This window comes from Cyanistes caeruleus, chromosome 5, assembly GCF_971803275.1.
Source record: "Cyanistes caeruleus chromosome 5, bCyaCae1.hap1.1, whole genome shotgun sequence".
In the NCBI taxonomy this organism is placed as follows: Eukaryota; Metazoa; Chordata; class Aves; order Passeriformes; family Paridae; genus Cyanistes; species Cyanistes caeruleus.
In genome coordinates, this window is record NC_141705.1 from 72,881,218 (window position 1) to 72,905,796 (window position 24,579).

The 24,579-nt window shown below is 41.2% G+C and overlaps 2 protein-coding genes across 5 annotated transcripts in view; one reads left to right on the top strand and one right to left on the bottom strand.

The window, feature by feature from the left end:
* Positions 1 to 18,100, top strand: part of SLC7A11 (solute carrier family 7 member 11) — a 112,165-nt gene extending 94,065 nt beyond the window's left edge. For all 4 annotated transcript variants that reach the window (XM_086890282.1, XM_086890281.1, XM_086890283.1 and 1 more), the window contains 3 exons: positions 834 to 983; positions 10,556 to 10,733; positions 15,946 to 18,100. In XM_086890282.1, coding sequence (XP_086746408.1) covers positions 834 to 983; positions 10,556 to 10,733; positions 15,946 to 16,013 — 396 coding nt within the window. In that variant the 3' untranslated portion in view covers positions 16,014 to 18,100. The remainder of the gene's footprint in view (positions 1 to 833; positions 984 to 10,555; positions 10,734 to 15,945) is intronic.
* LOC147653243 (uncharacterized) overlaps positions 1 to 24,579 on the bottom strand; it is a 201,142-nt gene that overhangs the window by 163,183 nt on the left and 13,380 nt on the right. The gene's annotated exons all lie outside the window — the stretch shown is intronic.

Here is a 24,579-nt window from a genome sequence, read left to right on the forward strand (position 1 = left end):
ACTACTTTGAAATAGATCCATGTAACCTTCACTAACCTTCATCTAACTCACAACAAAACACTCTATTTTATACATAATCTTCTACCTGCCTTTCAGAAGCCTTGTATTCAGACTAGCTTTTTTAGGAGAAACACTAGTCTGGTGTCTCCTCTCCTTCTAGCTCTTCTGTAGCTGCCTGAATGACAGCTAAATTCTTCCTTCTGCTTATAAATAAGCCTTCTGCTTATTGCATCTACAATGTGCAATAAGTCTTCACTCTGCAAGTCTGAAAGGCAAAACTAAGCTGGTGGCAGCCCAGTCTGCCCAGCTGGCATCTCATGGTGTGGAACTGCCCCTTGCCATTTCCTCTTTGCTTACTTCCCCTTTGAAGCCTGAGGGACTAGGACGTTTTCCTTCCACAAAACACCTAGAAGCCTCTGCTTTCATATGATCAGATGTGACCAAAATTTAACTGTTCTTATCATTTGCATCAGCAATGAGCAACTAAACCTGCAGTGGGCTCGTATCCCATGAGAATTCTGCCCAGGATGCTCCAGCACTTTGGTGGTGCAGTGTGCCTGTGTATTTTTGTCTGGGTCACAGGGGACAGATTTGTATTGACTATGTGTGGCCACCCAGGACAGATATATATTATTCCAAAGTGATCTCAGGGGACAGCTAGACATTGCTCACACACCTGATTGCATGACAAAGGCAAGCCTGAAGTCTGTGGCACTCAGGTGTGTGCATAAGGCTGCGCTGCTTTGTCCCTGTGGGAAAATTTGACATCACTGCTGTAAAATAATAGAGATCGATCTACTGAACCCCTCTTATGCTCTGAATTTCTTTTGCAGCATCCTCTCACAATGATAATGTTATTCAACGGAGATCTCTACAGCCTCTTGAATTTCCTCAGCTTTGCCAGGTGGCTTTTTATTGGACTAGTAGTTGCTGGGTTGATTTATCTCAGATATAAACGTCCTGATATGCCTCGTCCTTTCAAGGTAACATCTGCTCTCTACTATTTTACATGAATCCTCCTTCCTTTCTATCCTGTAGTCAGATAGCAAAGGAGCATTTTCTGATGTAACTCTTTTTCAGGAAAAACAGATTTAAGAGAAAACAGTGTTTTGCAGTGAAGACAGTTTTCCTGCAAGGTCCCCAGTGCTACCCCAGCTGTGTTCCATTCTGGAAAAGAATTTTTGCCTCTTCCCTGTGCTTGGGGGGCAGAGACTGAAGCTGCTGTGCTGAGATGAAGGTGTTTGCTCAGTTTTGCCTGTCTGTTGTGTTCAGGCTGTGTGATGTGAACTGTGTGATGTGTGGAAATACCTTGAGCCCTCTGCAGTCACAAAGAGTTCAGACTGCAAATATTGGGGTTACGTGTGCCAACCTAATTTTCAGCCAGTCTTTTTATTCTATTTAATGTCTCTTTTGATGAAGGTAGGGATAATTTTACCACCAAAAAGTCATGTCAAGCATTAGAATTTATGAGAGAGAGCATTTATGTCTGTTGGGGATTAGGTGTCTTTCTTTTAGTTCTGGCTCACCTGTGGAATTTTTACCCATTAGTTGCTGGGAAACCCTGACTGTTGGTACTTGGTGGTCTTACGATCCACAAGGTGGGATTCATGGTGTGGTTCTTTTATTGGATCTTAGAGTACAAAAGCTTATCAGCAAACAAAGGACTTAAACAGTAAAACACATTTTATTGAGTGATCATAGCACTAATATGTGATAGAGGGAAAAGAGGAAAAAGCAAAGCATAAGAAAAAGAGAGTAAGGGGATTATAGCTACCAGTGTTGAAGTCCACTCAGCCGTCCAATGATGCAGAGTCTTCTGTCTGTTGGGGAGATCTCAAAGGAAGGTAAATTTGGGGTGTAATTTTATAGTCTTTTACAAAGCAAGAGTCACAGGGCCAAAAACAGAGGAGGTTGATGATCATTGTGATGAATTCCATTGTGCAGGGGGCAGGTGTAGGGTACAGAGCAAACCACGTCTTGCAAGCCTCTGCTTACCAGTAGAAACGAGGGCAATGTGTTGTGGAAACCCATTGTGCAGGGTACCACACAAAAGCCTCTACTCACCAGCAGGAACGAGGGCAGTGTACGGTGCAACCACTTGCAAGCAGTCACTTAGCAAACATCTACCTTAGCTAGGCCCAAACCCCTAAACCAAGATCCTTGTGATATTCAGGGTCTCAGTCTCTGTCCTTGAGACAGTTGTGAGACAGATGAGAGAATCTTCGGACCATCTCTTACAGGTGGGTATTTGAGAAACATAAAGTTGAGCCCAGGGGAAAAGGGGGGAAGGAAAAGAGGAGGGCAGGGACAGTTTGGTGGGCTTCTTCAGCTTCAGAGGACACTTCACTGAGATCTGTTGCTGTGGAGGGAAGGGAATTTCGCCATCACCCAGACGGAGATGCTGCTTCTTCTCCTCCTTCTTCCCTCTTCCTTGCTGGGCCTCGCATCCCCTGTCCTGCCAGAATGTGTGGCAGTGCCAGCCACCGCCGTGGAGCTGCTGATACAACTCAGCCACCTGCCCAGGATCTCAGCTCATTACTGCTTTTCCAGCTGGCTGTTCCTCAGAGCCCTGCAGGAACACCAGGACTGCCCACCTGAGGTAGTTTGTGAAGCAAAGCTTCTCCTCCATCCCTTCCCGTCTCAGGCAAGAAGGCTGTCACGGGGTCCCTGGTTCTGTTTTTTTAACGCTGTAGTTATTACTGTTTGTGTGCCTTGTTATACATACTAGTAAAGAACTGTTATTCCTATCCCCAGATCTCTGCCTGAGAACACCTTGATTTCAAAATTTTGGTGCCCAACAGTGGGGCCTGAGGGCACTGAGAAAAAAAGGTCAAAAAAGGAATAAAAATTCTTAAATAACCTAACTTTTGTGTGCTGGATTTAGAAACCTCGTTAAGTAGAACCATGTGGTCCAGCTTACCCAGGTTCAGGTGGCATGTGGTCACGGCTATATTTCTCCCATTTGCTCCACCTTACCTAAATATGGGTCCTATAACTAAGGCTTGTGTGGCTGTTATTCAGTTCGTTTTGTGGGTTGACAAGGTGAGGAATTTGTGGATGTTTAATTTCCTCTGGAAGGCGAGCTCATGGATTCAGAGCTATCACACACTAACTGGATGGTTTTGGGGTTGCTTTAATAATGGCACCTACTGGGAGAAAATGACACCTGCGGAAATTTTCTCCCAACCTTTCACCCAGTTCCTTGAGCTCACCCCACCAGTTTTCAAAGGGTTAAAATCTTCTCTAGGTGCTAATGACACCATACACTGGCTGGTGTTGCTGATAGGCCTGTTCTACTTAGCATTCAGAGATAAGGGGAGTTTGACTGGAATAAGCACCCTGACACCTACCCCAGAGAATAGGGGTGCTGCCTCAGAGCCTGACACCGCCCCAGAGCCCACCTCGGAAATGAACCACCCAGAGTGGGTGGGGGTTCTGGTGAGGGAGATACGTGAGATGGGCCAAATGCTAAAGGAGTGTGCTTCCTCAGCTGTTGGAAGACCCTCCCCCTGCCTCGAAGAGGGAGAGTCTGATGGTACAGTAGTGGAACCCACAGACATTACAACAATCCAGGTTCCAGCTGAACCACAAGGGCAGTCACTGCCAGCGGCAGTTGTGCCTGTGGTAACAAGGAAGTCTAAGATGAAATCACGGCACTCTGTTGATAAGGATAAGAAAGGAGGGCCCTCACAACCCACAGGGGAGCCAGAGGTTGAGATCATCACCGAATCCTTGATGCATGAGAGCCTCTGTAATCTGCCAAAAGACATTGTGAGCTGGGGGCATGAGGCTTATGTGATCTGGTTACTTTGGGTCTGGGACCTTATGGGTATAGGCATGCAACTGGATGGTGGTGAGGCAAAGAATGTGGGACCCTTGACCCAGGACTCAGGTGTGAATCAGGTATTCGTAAGGGAGCCAGGGCCCCTTTCCCTCTGGGAGCAGCTTTTAATGAGTGTAAGAGAGAAGTTTGTCCACAGAGAGAGAATGGAAGAGCACCATCATGGAAAGAGCTGGAAAACCGTTGAGGAAGGGATCAAACAGCTGAGAGAAGTGGTGGTATTGGAGGTCCTTTTTGGGAGGAGTGGACAGCATGATAATGACCCCAACAAAGTCAGGTGCACTGGGCAGATGTTGTGGAATCTAGCAAGTCTAGGGCCACGTGAATACACCACCTTCATTGCAATGATTAATGCTGATAACAACCGAGAGACAGTGTGTTCTGTCACCAACAAGCTTAGAAGTTACAAGAGTATGGTCCATGGCCTGCTGCAAGCTCAGGTCTCTGCTGTGATTCAAAGAAGAAATGAAGGAAATTAAGGAAATGAGGGAAGAGGTGTGGAAGAGCAGTTCCCATATGGCACCAGGGCAAGTTGCAAGCCCCAAACTCCAAGCCAAACATCCCCCAGCTAGAGAGAGAGGGTACACCCCACAAGCTGAGCTGTCGTTCTTTCTGCATGACCATAGGGAAGACATGGGAAAGTGGGATAGGAAGCCCACTTCTGCCCTGGCAACACGGGTGCGTCAATTCAGAGAAGGAACCATCAACAAAAATAAGTTCCACTAAAGTGAAGGTAGCCTCAATCTCCCATGACCAAACTGCCAGATATTACAGAAAAGAGGATGATCCCCTTGAAGGAACCTCTAGCATGTATGCCCAGGGAGGAGAGGATAATCAGTGCTAGAGGGGCCCTGCCTCTAACCAGGAAAACCAGGTCTTTTAGACAGTATGGATCCTATGGCCTAGCACATCAGAACCACAAAAATACAAAGATTTAGTTGATACTGGTGCACAGTGTACCCTAATGCTATCAGGACATGTAGGGGCAGAACCTGTCTCCATTGCTGGGGTGACGGGGAGATCGCAGCAATTGATTCTGTTAGAAGATGAGGTGAGCCTGACTGGGAAGGAGTGGCAGAAACATCCCATTGTGACTGGTCCAGAGGCCCCGTGTATTCTGGGCATAGACTTCCTTCAGAATGGCTATTACAAAAACCCAAAGAGACTCAGGTGGGCTTTTGGAATAGCTGCTGTAGAAGCAGAGGACATTAAGTAATGGAATAGCTTGCCTGCACTATCAGAGAACCCATCTGCAGTAAGACTTCTGGAAGTGGAAGAACAGCAAGTACCAATTGCCACCTCAACGGTGCACCACTGGCAGTATTGGACAAATCAAGATGCTGTGATCCCCATTCACAAGATAATCTGTGAGCTGGGGAGCCAAGGGATGATCTGCAAAAGCCATTCACCCTTCAACAGCCCCATTTGGCCTGTGCGAAAGTCTGACAGAGAATGGAGATTGACTGTGGATCGTGCATTGAATGAAGTGACTCCACCGCTGAGCACTGCTGTGCTGGACATGCTGGAATCCAAGGCAGCAAAGTGGTACACCACTGTTGACATTGCTAATGCGTTTTTCTCCATTCCTCTGGCAGCAGAATGCAGGCCTCAGTTTGCCTTCATGTGGAGGGGAGTGCAGAACACCTGGAACCGACTGCCCCAGGGGTGGAAGCACAGCCCCACCATCTGCCATGGACTGATCCAGGCTGCACTGGAAAAGGGTGAGGCTGCAGAACATCTGCAGTACATTGATGACATCGTGTGAGGGAACACAGCAGTGGAAGTATTTGAGAAAGGATCATCCAGATTCTGCTGGAAGCTGGCTTCGCCATCAAGAACAAAGTCAAAGGACCTGCTCGAGAGATCCAGTTCCTGGGGGTAAAATGACAAGACAGACGACATCAGATTCCCACCGAAGTCATTAATAAGATCACAGTGATGTCTCCATCAACCAGCAATAAGGAAATGCAAGCTTTCCTAGGTGCCATAAGTTTTTGGAAGATGCACATTCCTGAGTACAGTCAGATTGTGAGCTCTCTCTACCTGGTTACCTGAAAAAAGAATGATTTCCACTGGGGCCCTGAACAGCAACAAACCTTTTCCCAGATCAAACAAGAGATGGCCCATGTGGTAGCCCTTGGCCCACTCAGGACAGGACCAGTATGGATGCTAACTGTGAAGCAGAGAGCAAGGTGCCTGTGGAAATTGCAGGTTGCATAGCTTTCTCAGTCTTGCCTGAGAAAGTGGCCTGGGAAATCATAGGGAGGAATTAAAACAATCCTCAGAGACAGAAAACAGCCTTGCAGGTGCTGTTTGTCTGTTCCTTGTTTTCTTGCAAGAGAAGGTCGAGGAGTGGTGTACCCCACTGACCAATGATGGTGATGTGTTAGTTTACTAACCAATAAGAGTTTCTTTTCTGTACTTTTCATGTATCGGTCTATAAAAAAGATCTGAAGCAATAAACTGAGAGAAACTCTCCTGATCGACTCCCTAGAGAGTCTGTGTCGTTCTTCTCGCCGTTCCTAATAGAGCGACAGACCAGATGTGAAGAATGTGCTCTACTCTGCAGCTGGGAACCATGGCTTGTCCTGGAGCCTTTGGCAGAAAGTGCTTGGTGAGACTTGAGGCCAATCACTGGGATTCTGAGCTGAAGCTAGAGAGTGTCCGAAGCTAAATACACTCCTACAGAGAAAGAAATCTTAGCCAATGAAGGAGACTAAGCTGCCTCAGAAGTGATTGGCATGGAAGCACAACTCCTGGTACCCTGACTACTGGTTCTGGGGTGGATGTTTAAAAGAAAGGTTCCTGCTACCCACCATGTCACCAATGCTACATGGAGCAAGTGGATTGCCCTCATCATGCAGCGTTCCTGTATTGGAAACCCAAATCACCCTGGGATTTTGGAGATAATTACAAACTGGCCAGAAAGTGAAAACTTTAGTCTCACTGATGAAGAGGAGCAGGAATAAGTGACATGGGCTGAAAAAGCTCCACCGTACAACCGTTGCCAGCAGAAGAAACACGTTATTCTCTTTTCACTGATGGTAACTGTCGCATTGTAGGGATGAACCAGAAGAGGAAAGCAGCTGTACGGAGCCCCACACAACAGGTCGCAGAAGCTACTGAAGGAGAGATTAGATTGAGCTAATTTTCTGAACTCAAAACTGTTCAACTAGCCCTGGACACTGCTGAAAGAGAGAAGTAGCCAAAGCTCTACTCTACACTGATTCATGGATGGTAGCCAATGCTCTGTGGGGATGGCTGGAAAGGTGGAAAAGGGCCAATTGGCAGCATAAGGAAAAACCAATCTGGGCTGCTGATGAGTGGAATGACATCGCTACCAGGGTAGAGAAACTGTCTGTGAAGGTCCATCATGTAGATATCCATGTCCCCAGGAGTCAAGCTAATGAAGAGCACCAAAACAGTGAGCAGGTAGATCAGGCTGCAAAGATAGAGGTGTCAAAGATAGACTTAAATTAGCAACACAAAGGTGAGTTGTTCCTAGCTCGATGGGCCCATGATGCCTCAGGTCATCAGGGTAGAGATGCCACTTATAAGTGAGAACAAGACCGAGAAGTGGACCTATCCATGGACAGTATTTCTCAGGTTATTCATGACTGTGAGACATGTGCCACGATCAAGCAGGCCAAGCAGCTTTAGCCACTATGGTATGGTGGGCGTTGGTCCAAATATAGGTATGGGGAAGCCTGGCAGATTGACTACATCACACTGCCCCAAACCCACCAAGGCAAGTGCTACGTGCTCACAATGGTAGAAGCCACCACTGGATGGTTGGAAACCTACCCTGTGCCTCATGCCACTGCCCGGAACACCATCCTGGGACTTGAAAAGCAGGTCCTTTGGAGGCATGGCACCCCTGAGAGGACTGAGTCAGACAATGAGACTCATTTCAAGAATAGCCTTATAAACAGCTGGGCTAGGGAACATGGCATTGAGTGGGTGTACCATATCCCCTACCATGCACCCACTGCTAGAAAAGTTGAACGGTGCAATGGCCTGCTTAAAACCAGCTTGAAGGCCCTGGATGGGGGCACTTTCAAGAACTGGGAGATTAATTTAGCAAAAGCCACATGGTTAGTGAACACCTGAGGTTCCACTAACCGAGCAGGCCCTGCCCAATCTGAGCCCTTTAAAACAACAGATGGAGATAAGGTTCCAGTGGTACATATGAGCGGTATGCTGGGAAAAACTGTTTAGGTTAATTCTGCTTCCAGCAAAGACAATCCCATCTGTGGGGTTGTCTTTGCTCAGAGACAGGTTGCATCTGGTGGGTGATGCAAAAGGATAGAGAGACCCAGTGCATACCTCAAGGGGACCTTGTTTTAGGGTGAACTACCCATGACACTGTGCTTGTATCTGTATCTGCATGTACATAGGTATATAGTTAAAGTAGTGTGTGTTTGTATATAATTTAAAGGTTTAAAATTTGATGTAACATTTAGGTATGGGAAAAAAAATCGGAGTGGATAATGTTGGGGGTAGGTGTCCTTTTTTTAGTTCTGGCTCACCAGGGGAATTTTTACCCATTAGTTGCTGGTAAACTCTGACTGCTGGTACTTAGTGGGTACTTGAGAAACACAAAGAGTTCCGCTGGGCCCAGGGGAAAGAGGGGAAGGAAAAGGGGAAGGCGGGGACAGTTTGGTGGGCTTCTTCAGCTTTGGAGAAGGACACTTTGCTGGGACCTACTGCTGCCAAGAGAAGGGAATTTCGCCATCACCCAGACGGAGATGCTGCTTCGTCTCCTCCTTCTCCTTCTTCCCTCTTCTTTGCTGGGCCTCGCATCCCCTGTCCTGCCGGAACGTGTGGCAGTGCCAGCCACCGCCGTGGAGCTGCTGATACACCTCAGCCACCGGCCCAGGATCTCAGCTCATCCCTGCTGTTCCAGCTAAGAGTTCCTCAGAGCCCTGCAGGAGCACCGGGACTGCCCGCCCAAGGGGGTTTGTGAAGCAAAGCCTCTCCTCCATCCCTTCATGTCTCAGCCGAGAAAGCTGTCACGGGGTCCCTGGTTCTGTTTTCTTGCTAACGCTGTAGTTATTACTGTTTGTGTGCCTTGTTATACATACTAGTAAAGAACTGTTATTCCTATCCCCAGATCTCTGCCTGAAAGCCCCTTGGTTTCAAAATTATAATTCGGAGGGAGGGGGAGTCTACATTTTCATTCCAAAGGAGGCTCCTGCCCTCCCTAGCCAACACCTGATTTCCAAAGCTGAGGCAATGTCATTGCATATCCAATATCAAATATTCCAATTTTCTGTGCAAATTAGTTAGTGTGATTATTGTAATATTTGACACTTGCAGGGGATTTGCAGACAGAGTTATTGTGAACCCAGAAAGAAAATGCTAATAGTCCAGCCTTTTGAATAGTAGCTATTTTTCTTGTTCATTTTGAGTAGCGTCATACTAAGTTGTCTCATTGTGTATCCAGAAAGATAATATCTATCCTCAAAAAATTGAGAAATATATCCCTATTTAGATGCTGCCAAGAAGACTATTTTGTGAAGAACTAAGAATCTGAATTGTTGCATACCTATGTAGGTATATTAGTAAATAAGAAGTTGGAACAGTACAACCTATTTTGCTTTGATTAAAAAAATGCTTTGACAGTTGTTGTAGTCTAGGGTATAGCGGAGCAGAAGACACCGGGGTGTAACGGAAATAACCCCCCTCTCTGTTAGGATAGTAAAACCTTCTGCAATTAGCCAATAGCACCTAGGTGTGACGTAAGCAGATGGGAGTAACACAGTGACCCCAGGCTATAAAATGTTAAATTCCTCTGCAATAAACGCCATTGCTTCGCCATCCATCACATTGATGTCTTGTGGGTAGAATGGTCCGAGTGGCCAAGGGGAGCCACCGTGCTGGCTTCTGAACCAGGGTGTCTGCCTTGCTTGAAAAATCTACAGACAGTGCAAAAAAAAGAGGAACAGTAATGCTTTGAGACATGAAAGGAAGAGAACAATCTCTAAGGAATTCTCAATTCTCCATTACACTTAATGTATCATAAGCCATGCCTGTAGGTATGTCCTTCGGAGAGTTGTTAAGAGAGTGATTGTATCGGTTTTTTGAAAGTTGAGCAGATAAATTTGATATGGTTACTTTGTGTGCTTTCAACAGTTACACTGGCAATGCTATCAGTCATACAGTCAGAAAGTTATTTTTCAGTGGCTATCAGGTGCATAACACTTTCAAATGTCTTTATCACTAGTCAAATTAGTTTAATTTGCTCTCTTTTGCTAGATTTTGATTTTTACCTTAGGAAGAAAATGAATATGTTCTTAATAGTTTCAAAAGGTGACTTGAGCTCCTGGTTGTGTTTTAAAATGTTTTCTAGTAGGTAATCATCAAAATGGAAATCTTTACTGTGGTTAGAGCTGCTTACTTATATGCTGGGGGATTAGAGCTTTATCAATGTAATTTATTTACAGTCCTTACATTTTAATGGATGTAAAACACTGGTGTGTTTTAGAGTATAATTAAGAGCCTTCTGTGGTGCCCACTTTATAGCAGTCAGCAGGGCCTGGCTTCTGCAGACACTGGCATTTTGTGTGCTTGTTCTAGGTATCCTTATTTCTCCAGAACTGTCCTGTAGCGCTGGGTCTTATTCAATTTATATTACTTGAAATGTTAAATGCCTTAGTCGTAACTTTGCATTGACCTTATATTTTAATGTTTCTTTGTGCGGTTATTTTTCAGGTTCCTCTGTTTATTCCAGCATTGTTTTCCTTCACTTGCCTCTTCATGGTTGCGCTGTCACTTTACTCTGACCCAGTGAACACAGGGATTGGATTTGCAATAACCCTGACTGGCATTCCTGCCTACTACCTCTTTATTGTATGGGACAATAAACCAAAGTGGTTCAGAAAGCTTCTAGGTAAGTCCTGGTATGGGACTTCTCTACTTCATGCTGACTCCAGGAGTTTCTCAGAGCTCTCCCCTGTTGTGAATTCCTTCAGATTGATGCTCTCAGCTGCTCTGAGCTAGGGCTGACAGCACAAGTTGCTTTTGGGCACATGCTGTAGCATTGCTCTGCCAGTGGCAATCAGTGTCCCCTAACTAATGAGGTACATTTACAGCAAGGCTGTTCTTCAGCCAGTGATTGACTTTAAATGACCGATGCTTCTTCCCCTCCCTCCCCTACAAATATCTAATTCCTTTTAAATCACCATCATCTTCTCCCGACCCCACCTCTGTGCTAATAAAAACAGTAGTGCACTCTTTGCAGAATCTGTTTTGAACCTTGAGCAGAACAGCTGAGATGACAGGATGAGCTTGGTGTTCCCCTACTGAGACTATGTGTCTGTGGACCACTGAGGAGTGTTTCAAATGGAACTGGAAGTGTCTGGAAGGTTCAGGCAGGTTGGGCTTGGGGATACTGTCCTTAGCAGTGGCTCCTGACAAGGTGAGAGCAGCATACACCATGGCTGACATGCCTCTATGGAAATTATTTCTGTGCTTCATGAAGAATAACTTCTGTGTGACTTGGCTAGTAGTATTTCATGCCTGAAATACACTGAGAATCCTTTCTGTACCATTTCTGAAAGGTTTTGAAAGGATTTGTGGAAGTTCTAATGTGTTAGAGAAGGATTACTTGGAACATTTCAATTAGAAGTCAATATCATTTATTACAGTTCTTTATTCTTATTTTTTTATTACTCAGGATAAGCTTCCAAAATAAAGTGAATTTTCAAAACATGAAATAAGACCATTGGCAAAATATTGCAGGAATTATGGATAATTTATTGAACAAAGCAAAAAGAAAAGCTTTTGCTGCAAAACTAAAACTCATCCTGTGAAATCTTTAACTAAAAATAGTTGATTTCTGCAGTTGATGAATCAAAAGTGCATATTGTCTTCTGTGCTTCAGTCTTAATTGATGATTTAAAATGAGCTGCTCACAAGAAAATAATAATATTTTTATATGTAATTACAGTATAACCCGTTATATGTATTTTTTCAGTATAAATATGTTATAATCTATATGTTACAAATCCTATCTGCTGTAGAATATGTGAATTTCCTCTCAATATATGCTGGGAAATCCATAGGCAATAGGGCAGAAAGTACTTACAGAAAAAAATGTTAGTTTCGGCCAGCAAAATCTTGATTTTATAGCCAAAAAGTTATAAATTACTTGCAGTGTCCTGGGAATGGGTAGAAATCTTCGGTACAAATTAAAGCAGTTTTATGCAGAAGGACATTCTATTAAGTAGCTGGGGTTTAGTCTGTTTATAATTTCTCAGTCTTGACTTTCAGGGTCTAGGAGTTTTTCCCTTATCAAATCCAGGAGCTTTTTGGCATTTTCTATCATATCTCAGAGGTTTTGGAATACAGCTACTTGAATCTTTGGCCACGGGATGCCAGTGTTGAACTACATTATTTGGGCAAGAAAAAGAATATTCTCTTTAAGGTAGACTGGATAGATGTGAAGATTTTACTGCCAGCTGTGACAATGAAGGTGAATAATTTCTAGCTTTTGAGATAACACAAAATTCTCCTCCTAGAAAGAAGTCTTTGTGCCTGTGTCATATCTATGGATGGGCATGGTGTACTGGCTCAGAGGGGAAGGCAGGAGAAGCCAGTCAGTGAGGGAAACAGCTTCTTTGCTCTGCAATTATCATCCCCAAAATAAAAACAGTAATGATGGAAAACTGATGCTAACAGTTTTGAGGTGGAGCAGAGGGGAGATTTACTTGTGAAATAAACAGATATTTCTTTTCCCTAAGAAGAAGCAATAAACCTTCTGTGTGGAGTCATTTCAGTTGGCATTATTTTGGAAGTCCCATTGTATAGCCTGAGAACATTTACAAATTTATTGAATGAGGATAAATTGATTTAAGGTGCCTCTGTGAGATGTAGAAAAGAAATTGGGCAGTTGATTCTAACCTTGAAACAGTATGTCTAACATAGGCATGAAAGTGTAATTCCTGACATGAGGTAAAGGACAGTACAAAAAAATGGGATTGTCATTAAAGAGGTAGATTTTTGCCAGAGTAACTGGGTAACTTTCTATGAGAAGGTAAATTACGTTTTTTTGGTTTTTTACAAAGGAGAATGTGATGAATCCAATCTACATAGGGTTAACCAAAATATTTTGTGTGTACCAGAGGAGAAGTAGGAACCTGCTAGTCTGAACACACTGCTGTGCTACCAGTACTGTTCACAAGTTGCTTCATATGCCCAGATCAGCACATGGGCAGCTGGTGTGAGGCTTTGAAAAGTCACTTACTTGAAGAATTGACTGGTTCAGCTGCCCAGCTGTGCTTTGTCAATGAGAGATGGCTCTTGCTCATAAAGCCCATAAGGTGCAAATACCCATGGGTACAGACCAGCCCCACATAAGGTCAGGGGAATATCCTGAATAGGCTTTGTAAGGATCAGAGGAAAGAAAGGGATATTGAGCAGCTGGAGTGGGTAGCAGGATAAGAGCCAGTGTGAAGATACATATATTTCTGAAAGGAGTTTGAGGCTGATAACACTAGCAGAGCCCTCAAATGGATTACCAAGGAATCCTCTCCCAAGGTTGGAAGTCTTTGTTCTGTACTTACGGCATTTACGTTACCCATTCTCTTTACAAAATTGCTGCATTGAACAAAAGGTAACTTTACAGCTTGTAGGGTTTGTAGATTCTGAGATGGTATTTTGCAATGAGAATAACATTTTGTTCTCTCTTCTTCTTCCAAAGGAATTTTGCTGTAGTAGTAGATGTGATGGAACATATAATTTTCAGCTAGTACTGGCTTCAATTGACCTCTGCATTTGTGCTCTTTGTAAAACAAATGTGAAAATGAAAAAAGTTTAGCCTAGCAAATCCTAAGCAGCAAATCAGTGTGTAAAAGGATGCATCACCAGCATGAGGATGTTTCTATCTACTCTTCCTCATTTGAAAACCCAACTTTATACTCACACTTAAAATATTTATTTCTTTATAGTGGGTTGAATTGTGAGGAGGTAAAAAGCTGAATCCTATTGAGAGACCACCAGTTTATTCACCAGCCTTCACAGAAGTAAACGTGAATGCCATTTATTTCTATCTTTAGCACACCTTTTATAGGGTTCTACAGGGTCCACGGGCAGAGCAAGCTACTATTGACTAACACACACAGTTTACATTTTTTCTCCTACACACAAGGATATTGTTTTGCTTTACTCTCTCTTCTGCATGAATGTTTCAAGGACTTTAGCCTTTAATATCATGACTTATTTCAAAGGCTGGTTTGTGCATACAGGCCTTTACTAATATATAAAATATATCAACAGAATCCTACTTTTTTCATAGCTGAGCCCTTGCTGGAAATAAGATCTCTTTATATAACAAAATATCTCTGCCAGGGTTATTTAGCAACACCAGAGGATGACTCTTATTCACTTAGGACAAAGTGTTATATGCTCAATTTACTTCTCTTTGTTGAGTTTGTGGTTGGATCCACAGGAGACTATTTCAGCATTTGTTATTATGGGTTTCATGTCCAGTCATATATGTGTGATAAAATTCCTGCTTTGTTTCTTCACCTATATTTTATGTGGTGCTTGTGTGGATACAAGGTCTGGGTTTTTTTATAAAGGTTGTCCACTGGGATCCATTTGCAGTGAATTCTCCTCTCAAAAAGGGAAAATTAGGATTTAAAGTGGGCTGGGAAAGTCATCTGCCCTGTCATGGTATGTTGTCTTGTAACAAATGTGAAACTCGTTCTGTAACTCTAGGTACTGCTCCAAGCAGATAGTGTAGAGGTACTGACTGGAAACAGATTGGAACATTTTCGTAGGGGGAAATGCTCCTTATACTGATTTATTCTGAGTACATTGCAACCAAAAAACGCAAAGAAAGCCAGCTCCCCCAACTTGTCTGCTCTGCTGTGGCTTCATCCCAGGAGAGAGAACTGCTGCATGGAAATGGACTGGGCAAGGTCTTGCTGCTGGTGGGTCTGTCCACTTAGGTGAATAAAATCACACCTAGAGATGCCCAGGATTTCTCTCTGCTTCCATGCTCTTTTCCAAGAGCTGTCATGCCACTGCTTGGCATCACAAAATTCTCTTTTTCCCTTTGCTTGTCCTCAAAGCTGGAAGGGCTGGGATGGCATGGGTGAAGCCCTGCTGTTTTCCTGCTGCTGGCTTTCCTCCTGTCCTTTGTCCCTGCTACACACAGACCAGCTCTGATGTCCCCACTATGAGTAGGGAAGGCAGATGGGAGGAAAATGCAGTACCTGGAGACTTTCAGCCTCTCTGCTCCTATCAGTTTATAGTCTAAGGGCAACCTGAACTGCACTGAACTGGTGACATCCAGAGAAAGGAGGAAAGGGTGGTAGAATCTGCCTTAGACAAGAGGTCAGAGAAGTGGTTTCAGTTTATATCTTCTGTGAGTTGCACTGTTTTACCCTCCTGGCTTTGCACGGTGTCAATGTCAATATTCATGCCAGATATTCAAGGAAAATCAGAACTTTCTTTTACAACAATTTCTGCTTATCTAAAATAGGATACTAAAAAAGAGTGGTAAGCAAAAGGAATTGTAAGAAAATGTTCTTTTACTATTCTGTATGTGCTATAGGTGAATTAGCTGTGCCATTTATGCTTTGGTACCCTAAAAAGAGAACCACCAAAAGCACCAGAATGACATAAATGTCCAGAATGAAAAAAGAAAAAATGAAGTTACTTTGGATGGGTGACTTTTTTTTTTTTTTTCTTTTTTGCTTAGGCAGGTCTTGGCACAGGTAAATTAATTTATTTGAATTCTTCCAGACTTTTATTTCAACATAACATGTTGATTAAAGCTAAGCAGTAATGCAGAGTAGTCATTTTTTAAGATAGCCTTTAAAAGCATGCAGACTTTTATTAAGATTATACAGCCATGCCCTTCCATTATTACTGTGTATGCATAGCCTTGGATCAGAGGCACAGGAAACAGTTAAAAGGAATAAAATTTTTAGTTTAAATGATATATGTATATGTGATATATATGAAGTCTATGTGTTGTGTGAAGTCTATGTGCAAGTAGCCTGTATAGAAGCTAAGATATTATTTTCCTGACTGCGTCTCCTTCTTCATCTCTCCTACAAAATTTTACCATGTATATGCTTTTATCTTTGCAGGTAGGGTAACCATAACATTGCAAATCCTCTTGGAAGTCATCCCAGCAGAGGAAGATCAGAAATCATGATCATCATGTACAGCTTTTGGCTTGGTGTTTCATTTCTACCTGAAATAAAAAGAGTAGGGAGACTTACTCCCCTTCCTAACATGCTGCAAACTGGAGGAACTAGTCACTTACCAGAACTGTCTTTTATAATGCTGTTGCAAAATTTTTTTTAACACGGTTATGTATATATAGAAAGCAAATACTTGTGTTATGAGGGAACTCTTTATTATTTCTTTTGGTACAGTGTCTTATTTTAACAAACTGCATTTGTTTTCCTTGTCACTGAAGATAGGTTCAAGTAATGTATAATAGCTGGGTAAACTGTGAAGAATGTGCCTTGCTTTCTGTCACTGGAGATCTCAAATCTCACCAGGGCAAGGATGAGATAAAGCTGCTGAGTTTCACATACTACATGTCTTTTTCACATACATCAATGTCTTTGGCAGCCTGATGTGACTTCTTTTGACCCGCTGGAAGCCCCAGGACACTGATGCAGAAGCACCACTCCCCAGACCTTTGTGATGGCAAACTCAAGGTTTCTTCATTCCAGAGTTCTAATACTGTAGCCAACAAAAACATGTTTTGAGACTTAATAATTCTGCCAGTGGGGCAGAAAGATTTTAGCATGGAAATTTTATGCAGGTTAAATTTTATGCATGTTAAATTTTTTACCAGGCTAGAATTGTTTTACCAGTGTTTGTGTACCCACACACACAAAATCCAGCAAGTTGAGCAATGACTTTCAAATGAGTCAAAATATTTGAATGTCACCTCCACTGCTATATGAATATTTTCTGTCTGGAAGCATATGGTTCTGCAGTTATCAGTCAGGCAAATCTGATTTTAAAATTTTATTATCAGCATTGGTGGGCAGAAATAGATGTCAGTTAGTGGGAACATGGTAGAGACATGACAATAAATGCAGTACTTTCTTATGAATAAGGTATAAGACAGGTAACAGTAGATTTGCTGGTTCGAATACGATGTGTGCCTGATCTGTGGGCTTTTCACTCAAGCACACGCCAGTTAACAGGGCTTTGGAACACTGAGGAACATGTGTTTTTCCTGTCTTCTCATGGGTTTTATCTCAGCAGAAACAGAGAAAGACCTTCAAAACTGATAAAATAAAATTAAATTCATCTCCAGAACTATTTTTGAGCTGAGTTCTGGCCCAAATATGAGCTGAAATTTTGCCCTTTTAAAAATATAATTGTATAGTTAAAGAAGTTTTTTAATACTTAGAAATTGAGTTTTGTATTCTTAATGACTACCCAGCCTTAAGGTTAAGGTTTATTATCACCCTGTGAAGAACACCTAACTACTGAATGCACTACTATTTGAGCTGTCTGCTTTCAGTAAGTCACGTTTCATGAAAATTCTTATGGAACTAAGCAACATTTAACTTCCTAAATTGGGAGAAAAGCACAACTAGTAACCAGAACACTACAGTAAAGGGAGTCTGTGTATTGTATATGTGTTGTATATATCCAGAATATTTACTGCTTTAAAGGCTTTAAAGGTAGAGTAATGTGTCTTAAATATATACATGTTTTTTGATTTGTATCTCTGGTGGAATTTCACAAAAGTAGGGAAATGCAAGTAACTGCTTATGGAGAAGAGCAGTAATTTAAGACACAGAAAGCATTCTGGAAATTATTTTTCTTTAAATGTTTTCTGTTTACAGTAATTTAGTGTTATTTGAATTTTTTTAGGCAAACTTTTTGAGAGATTTTTTTTGTGTTGACAGTGGATGTGTTTATTTAGTACTTATATTTGGGTCACAATTCTGCCTTGAGGCCATCTTCTGCCATCCCCTTTCCTCATGGTTTGGCCTCTGTCATCATGGAGCATTTTCAAAGTACACAAACTCTTCTTCTCTCTGACAAAAATAAACTGTCTGGCACCTTGCAGGAATGCACCTAACCCATTCCTTCCCTAATGAATGCAAAGTGCATGGGATCCAGAGCAAAACCACTTCCAGAGCAACAGTGGATGTGACTTTTTAACTGTTTCATTCCCATGTATTCACTCCTGTTATGCCACATTACTTGAAAGTTTAATTATAGGCAGTATTAACTTGTAGAAATAAATGGGCTTCATAAATAAAACTGAATGTTACTTTTTTTCCCCATCGTGGTCTTTAAGGTTTAGAAATGTGTCTGAAGCCTGATTCAGTGATCATATTTTTACTAGCTTTAGTTCATGTAAAGGGTTAATTTATCCCAAGGGAAATCCTAGGACTTGTTGATTGTGAAGTTGTATAATTTAGGAAGGAAAAAAATTATATGCAAAATAAAAACTGGGTTTTTTGAAGGTACATGGGGATTTTAATTTCAGGTTTAGTTTCATTAGCACATGCAAGTACAGTACAAAATAATGTAACTTGGTTTCCATTCTATTATGAAAGTCGGTATTAAGGATTTTTATTACACTTGAAAGTAAGGCATATTTTCAGAAATTGAGGAAAAACATTTTTTCTGAAAGCATGAAGTTCTCTTATAAGATTGTTAAGTATTTCTTTTCTGAGTAATAAAGAAAATTCTTCTAGAATAAAGGATAGACTTTATATATACTTTTTCTTATTAGGGCCTGAGGTGGTCAGGCCAATGAGACTATTTCTGTTGAGAATTTCAGTGTTTCTTCTTTTTCTTGCCTTTTGCACTTTTATATCAACTGGATGTGCCAAAAGATACCTTTCTTTTTGTTTAGGTGGTTGTTGCTGGTTTTTTTTCTTCTTTAAATTTCTTCCTTTTCTGGGTTATAGGTAAAAGTGTCACTAAAGTCAAGAAAAATGAATGTCTTACGTCTTTTAGCGTAACACAGAGAAACCGTTCAGCACTTGAAGACTCTGAATGGGCAGATAGGCCTTTGCATCTCCTAATCTAGAGCATCACAATTACAGCCCCATAACAATTACTTATTTTCAATTCAAATTGCAATAGAGGCTTCTTTTGACCACAATACATCTTCTGTATTTTTCAATCTGAATGAAAAACAAACCAAAAAACTTTGCTTGCCAGAGGTTCATGTGCCTTTTACTATATGTATATAAATATAACTTTATGTCTGAAGGTGTATGATCCTGCTTTTTTTTATTTCACAGGAAAATCAGGCTTCAGTTTAAGAATAGTTTTCAAATATTTTTCTACAGAAGAAGGTAGTAGTTACCTCTATCCACAAGGTGCTTAATTGTGTTGATGTAACAAGATAAAAAGGATTTCCCATTATGTTCAGTACCTTCCAGGTTTTCTGACTTAAAAATTAGCCATATATCAGGATCCAAACAGATTTTGATTAGCGTAAGTCTTTGAGAAATGGAGATACTTAATTTTTTCAATGTACCTATCAAATATTGTATTTAATGACCAGCAGACCACAGATAGCTTGGACAGCAGAGCATGGAGCAGGTAATGAACATACTGAAATCCAATATAAAATTTGTATTTATGTCTGCAAAGAATGCAAAGTACAAAGTCTGGCATTTGTTCCCAGGGAGGAGTGGTCAGTGGGAAGTGCAAGATGACAATGTGTGATGACCCCTATCTGGTTACAGGGCAGCTACCCAAGGCTGGAGACTCTTCTACAGGACAACCATCCCAAGAATGGGATGGTATACTTGTGCCCATGACAGTTTGTGTCCTGCCTAAGGTGCTGTGGAGTCCCTTTTAGCCTGGCTCTTCCCCTGGCAGGATAAGTCTCATGGAAGGCTGGTACTGTCAAAGGGACAGATCGAGATATTCCTGTGCCTTTTCTGTAGAAGACATCCCTTGTGATTTTTCTTTTACCCTTTGAACATCCCCCTGCATTCTTTGAACCATTCCTCCCTGATGGTGTCTGGAGTAACTGAGAAAATCCTCCATGCCTTAAACACCTCTGGGGATTTGTTGAGACTTGGCAAACTGATTAAGTTTTTTTGTTGCCTTCAGAAGCCTGTAGAATTTTGTTGTGTCTTAGTCCATGTTTAATTTGTTTTCTATTGTATTTTTGACAAGGAACTCTTGGGGAACATGTAAACAATTTACACAATTTCTTTCTGTTTACACAATCTGCTTTCTTGTTTCTTTTTTATTCAAAGAAACTTCTGAAATAATTTTTCCTGGAAGTACAAAGATCCAAATGGATAAAACACCTGTTCCAACAAAAGATTAACTTCATCAAGAGAGAATGTGGGTTCTCTTCATATTCCCTGTAACAGGAAGTCTCTGTGCTGTTGTGATGTATATCAGAGCTTTAATATTTTCTAAATATGATATTAGTGATGATCCAACATGGTTATAGATATGCTGCAGCTATAGTCAGTTTTATGCTGCTGTAGCTCATTCTCTGCTCCTAACTCAAGCTACAAAATGTTCCCACTGCTAAGTTTTTCTACAAGCCTTTTTCAGATCCAGGAATTCACCTTCATCTCCTTTGAAAGGGAAATGCCATCTCTTCCTTTATGGTGCATCCCTGTCCCTAGAGCTGGATGTTAGCAGGTCACCTTAGCTCTAGACAGGCTCTTTGGTGATCCCAGAGTTTCTTCTGTTCAAGGGAAGTTGGAGCCCTAGGTTTCAAAAAGTAGCTGGCTTTTGAAATCACCTCTCTCCCTTGTGCTTAAAATGTTTCATAAAACTTTTAGATAGAAATATTGGTGCTGTTTTTTAATGTGGTTTTGTGTGTGTGTGTGATTTTTATTTTTTTCTCCTCCCTGTTAGTTATGAGAAGTTGAATGTTATGGGATCTTCTAATTTTACCCTGTGCCTTTGGCTCTGCCTGAAGAAAGTCACTTGATGCAGTTTTAGCTGCCAATATCTCTTTGCCACTCAGTCATTACAGTGTAATTGGATCTGAAGTGCATGTATAATTTGCTGCTAGCAATGCTGGCTTGTCTTAATTATGACTTCCAGCTGATTTCTTACTATACTCATTAATGAATATGCATAGCATAGCAGTCAGACTGGTGCAGATGAGTAACTCTTCTTGAGAACTGGAGCTTTCATGCTATCCACGTATCAACTGTTTAAAAGCATCATGGCAGGATCTCTGGCTTAAACTGGATGGGGGCTTTCAGGAGGGCTTATGTCACAGCACAGGACACAATGAGTGCAAAGCCTGAGATGTTTTAGATTTAGCATGCTTCCACATTTGGCAAAATTTCTGGGAGAAAATGAGGAAAATCTGAGACATATAAACGTGACCTCCTAGGCAGACAACTTCCCTAGTGCTTTCTTCTGCATTCACTTAAGCAGAAGGGTACAAATACATTTTCACTGAGAGCATTTCTATTCAGTGTCTTGTCTGCAAGCCAGCTCTTTGAAACATCTGTATTTAATTTTAAGCTGGTTGTTACTCTTGCCCATCTGCTTGTGATTTTTTTAAACCTCCTATTTTTCCTCACCTGAAAACTGTCATGTCATAGAAAACTGGTTTTCTAGGCTGTAACAATACTTTTAAAAAGTAACATGGTCATAAATTAGGGTCATATAAAGCTCTAAAGCAGTTCTAAGTAGCTTCCTGCTTACAGGTTCATATAGTTTTGTTTGCAGATTGCAGCCAGAGGATCTTAAAGTTTATCACAGCAAATACTCCGCTCCTCTCAGGTATCAAGGATGTGGTGTTTTAATAGAATCCTTGCATTTGCACTCCACTCCAACACCTGATTAGAGGCCTGACTTGGCCAACTTAGAAAATTTGGGCATGTGGTAAACCCCACTCAAGGTTATGAAAACTCTGTGGGGATAGTGAGAGATTTGAACAAGCTGAAAGACATGCACAACAATGAATTTTATGATTAGCCATGTACATATACTTAATTACTTGCATATTTTCAATTACCAATACCTTCTTTAAAAAAATATCTGTTGTACTGTTCTAGAGAGACATTTCAGGCTTCCCGAGTTTGTTTTTTTGTTTGGTTTTTTTTGGTTTTTTTGAGTTGCTTTTTTGTGTGTGTGTTTTTTTGTTTTCATTTTTCTTTCCTTTGGTTTTGAGCCTTATATTCAGGACAGCTTCCCCAGGTGTTCTGCTTGAAATCTGGGGCAGACAAAGAAGGTTTTAGGGAATTCTCATTGTATTTTCTCTACATTTGTTGCACAGTGCAATTCAGTATTCAAAAATTACTTATGGCTGCTGTTAGTATTTCTCATCTCTGTTTGATAATTCATGTACCAGATTTATTTAAAATTAATCATTAAACATCAGGGGATCTGATGCTTGTTCCACATGAAGCAGCTCACCACTGACAAACTCCAGTGCTTTGTACCAATGCTAAGCCATACCTTTGATTTGGTAATAGGCAGAATAAATACGATCCTGTACTGTCAGGTTGGCAGAGATGATTGATCATACCTTTCTGACAGCACTGCATTTGACTGCAAGTGTCATGCAGCCCTACTTTAGATCATATAGAGGCATCTAGATGATGAAAAGCAGGCTGGCTTAGAGGACAGCATACAGTGCTGCACCACTGTCATGTTTATTTAGTAGCATGTGTCTGCTAAAATGCTTCAGGTTGTAGCTCATGGTAGTAATTCTCTTGTGTTGAATCCATCTTGGCCCATTTTTATTTCTTTACCCATACTTTAAACAAAAATTTTAAATTTTAAAATTTTAAAATTTTAAAAAATCTTTCCAAAATGGAAACATAAAGCCTTTCTCTAAAGCAGACACATGTGGGTAATAAAACAGCTCATCTCTGCACTCACTAAGAGTGCTGTTTTTAGATATTAAATCATTATGTGTTAGTCAAAAGGTTAGGTGGTCACCCAAACACTCATGTTCTTCCTGCTTTAGAAAAAAGCATCTTCTTTTTTAATACTATTTCTAAAGTAAATTGCAGCAAGCACACAGCTATCCCCCATGGAGTAATAAATTGATATAGAATGTGTAGGGAAAAGGTAGTAAGCCAGTATCATTAAAAAGCTCAGTGCACCACTCCTGCAACACAAAGCTGAGGTTGGAATTGCACACATCAAATGGTGTACACCAGTAAATCTGGCCCTGGTAATTTTATTGCAAATGACATACAAGCCTGAAAAACATTTAGATAATTGAAATTAACACTTTTAACAATGATCTATAAAGCAGTGAATGATAATCAAGAGGTTCTTTCAAGCTCTTTGCTGCAAACCTATAGTACTTCACACTCTATTTTTCTCCAATATAAATGAGAGAAAATAACGTGGATCCTCTTTTCCTTAAGAACAGAACATCTTTTTGGTAAGGTATCATACCAGCCCCTAGTTTTCCAAATACTACAACTGTGCATGGAATGAAGGCTTGTTATTTTGGTCTTGGAACAAAGTTAGATAAAAAAGGAGCTGTTGAAAAAACATTAAACATTTTTTTTTTTAATGCAAATCTGCACCTGTGTTTACTTATATCAAAGTGACTGTTCATACCAGATCATGTGAACATAGCCCCTGGGTAGGTAGAAAAGTTGCTGCAAACTTTGAAGTCTTTTGCAGGGTGTAACCACTACTGGGAGACTTTGGATATTCTTCACTGATACTCTCAAAATTAAAAAGCTTTTTTATTTTGTATTTCATCTGTTCCATATTTTTCAATATTGCTCTTAAAATACAACCATTTCCTTTTTTTCTAACTAAACTGATAAAAGATTCAATCTCTCAGACAATAAATCAGCCTTTCAATGTTGCATCAGCTATTTAAATCACTGTTTGACCATATTATTGGCCACTGTCTTTCTTTAATCTGCCTCCCAAAGCCACCAGATAGGGAGCCTGCTATTTTACAGCACCCCATACAGGCTACAAGCCTTTAAAATGAACCTGGAAAGAAGTGGGAAGACTGCTTTGCATCATGTGCACAGGGATGAAATGTTTCCCTGTGGATTAGAACTAAAATCCTACCAGAACCCTTTTAAAACTGAGATAGTTTTGCTTTTGCTTTCTGTGCAGAAATCTGGCCATCATTTTGTCAATCTGACCTCTTTCATGAATACCAGATTCATTTTAAAAAAACAAACAGAGTCAGTAAAACAATTTCTGTAGAGGAAGCAGCACTATTGGGAGAGTGATGGAAATATGGGTTTGCATTAAATTCCCCTATTTTGTTAGATGATAGGGATGCTTCAGAAGTACTACTGCACATATTTTAAAAAAACCCAGCAATTTCTCCAGACTTTTATAAAACATTTTGTTCTCAAATAAAAGCAGACAAATATGTCTGTGTGAGAGAAGAAATAAAGCATTGCAGGTGGGAGAACACATAAGAGCAATGTTCTGTGTACTAATCCTAAAACTCTGAGGAAGGGGCAAGTGCTTCAGGAGGGGAATTGTGCTGCCAAAATTTTGTGACTGATATTCCTATCTCTTCTCCCTAGCACCTCCAGCATCAGTCTTTCAGGTGCTGCCACCTGAAAGGTGGAGAAATTTGGCTGGAGTAGTTTTGTCGGGGTGGTGGATAAGGTGCAATATACCTGGGAAAGTCATTAGCCCCCATAGAGAAGTGGCCCCATACCCAGTGGGACTGTGGAACAAAGTCTGTGTTCTATAGTGAGAACAAAGTCTGGGAAAAAACGGGTGGCTTTTGAGAACCCACCCAGAAGCCCATGTTTGTGATAAATATAAGTTACTGGAAGCTCTAA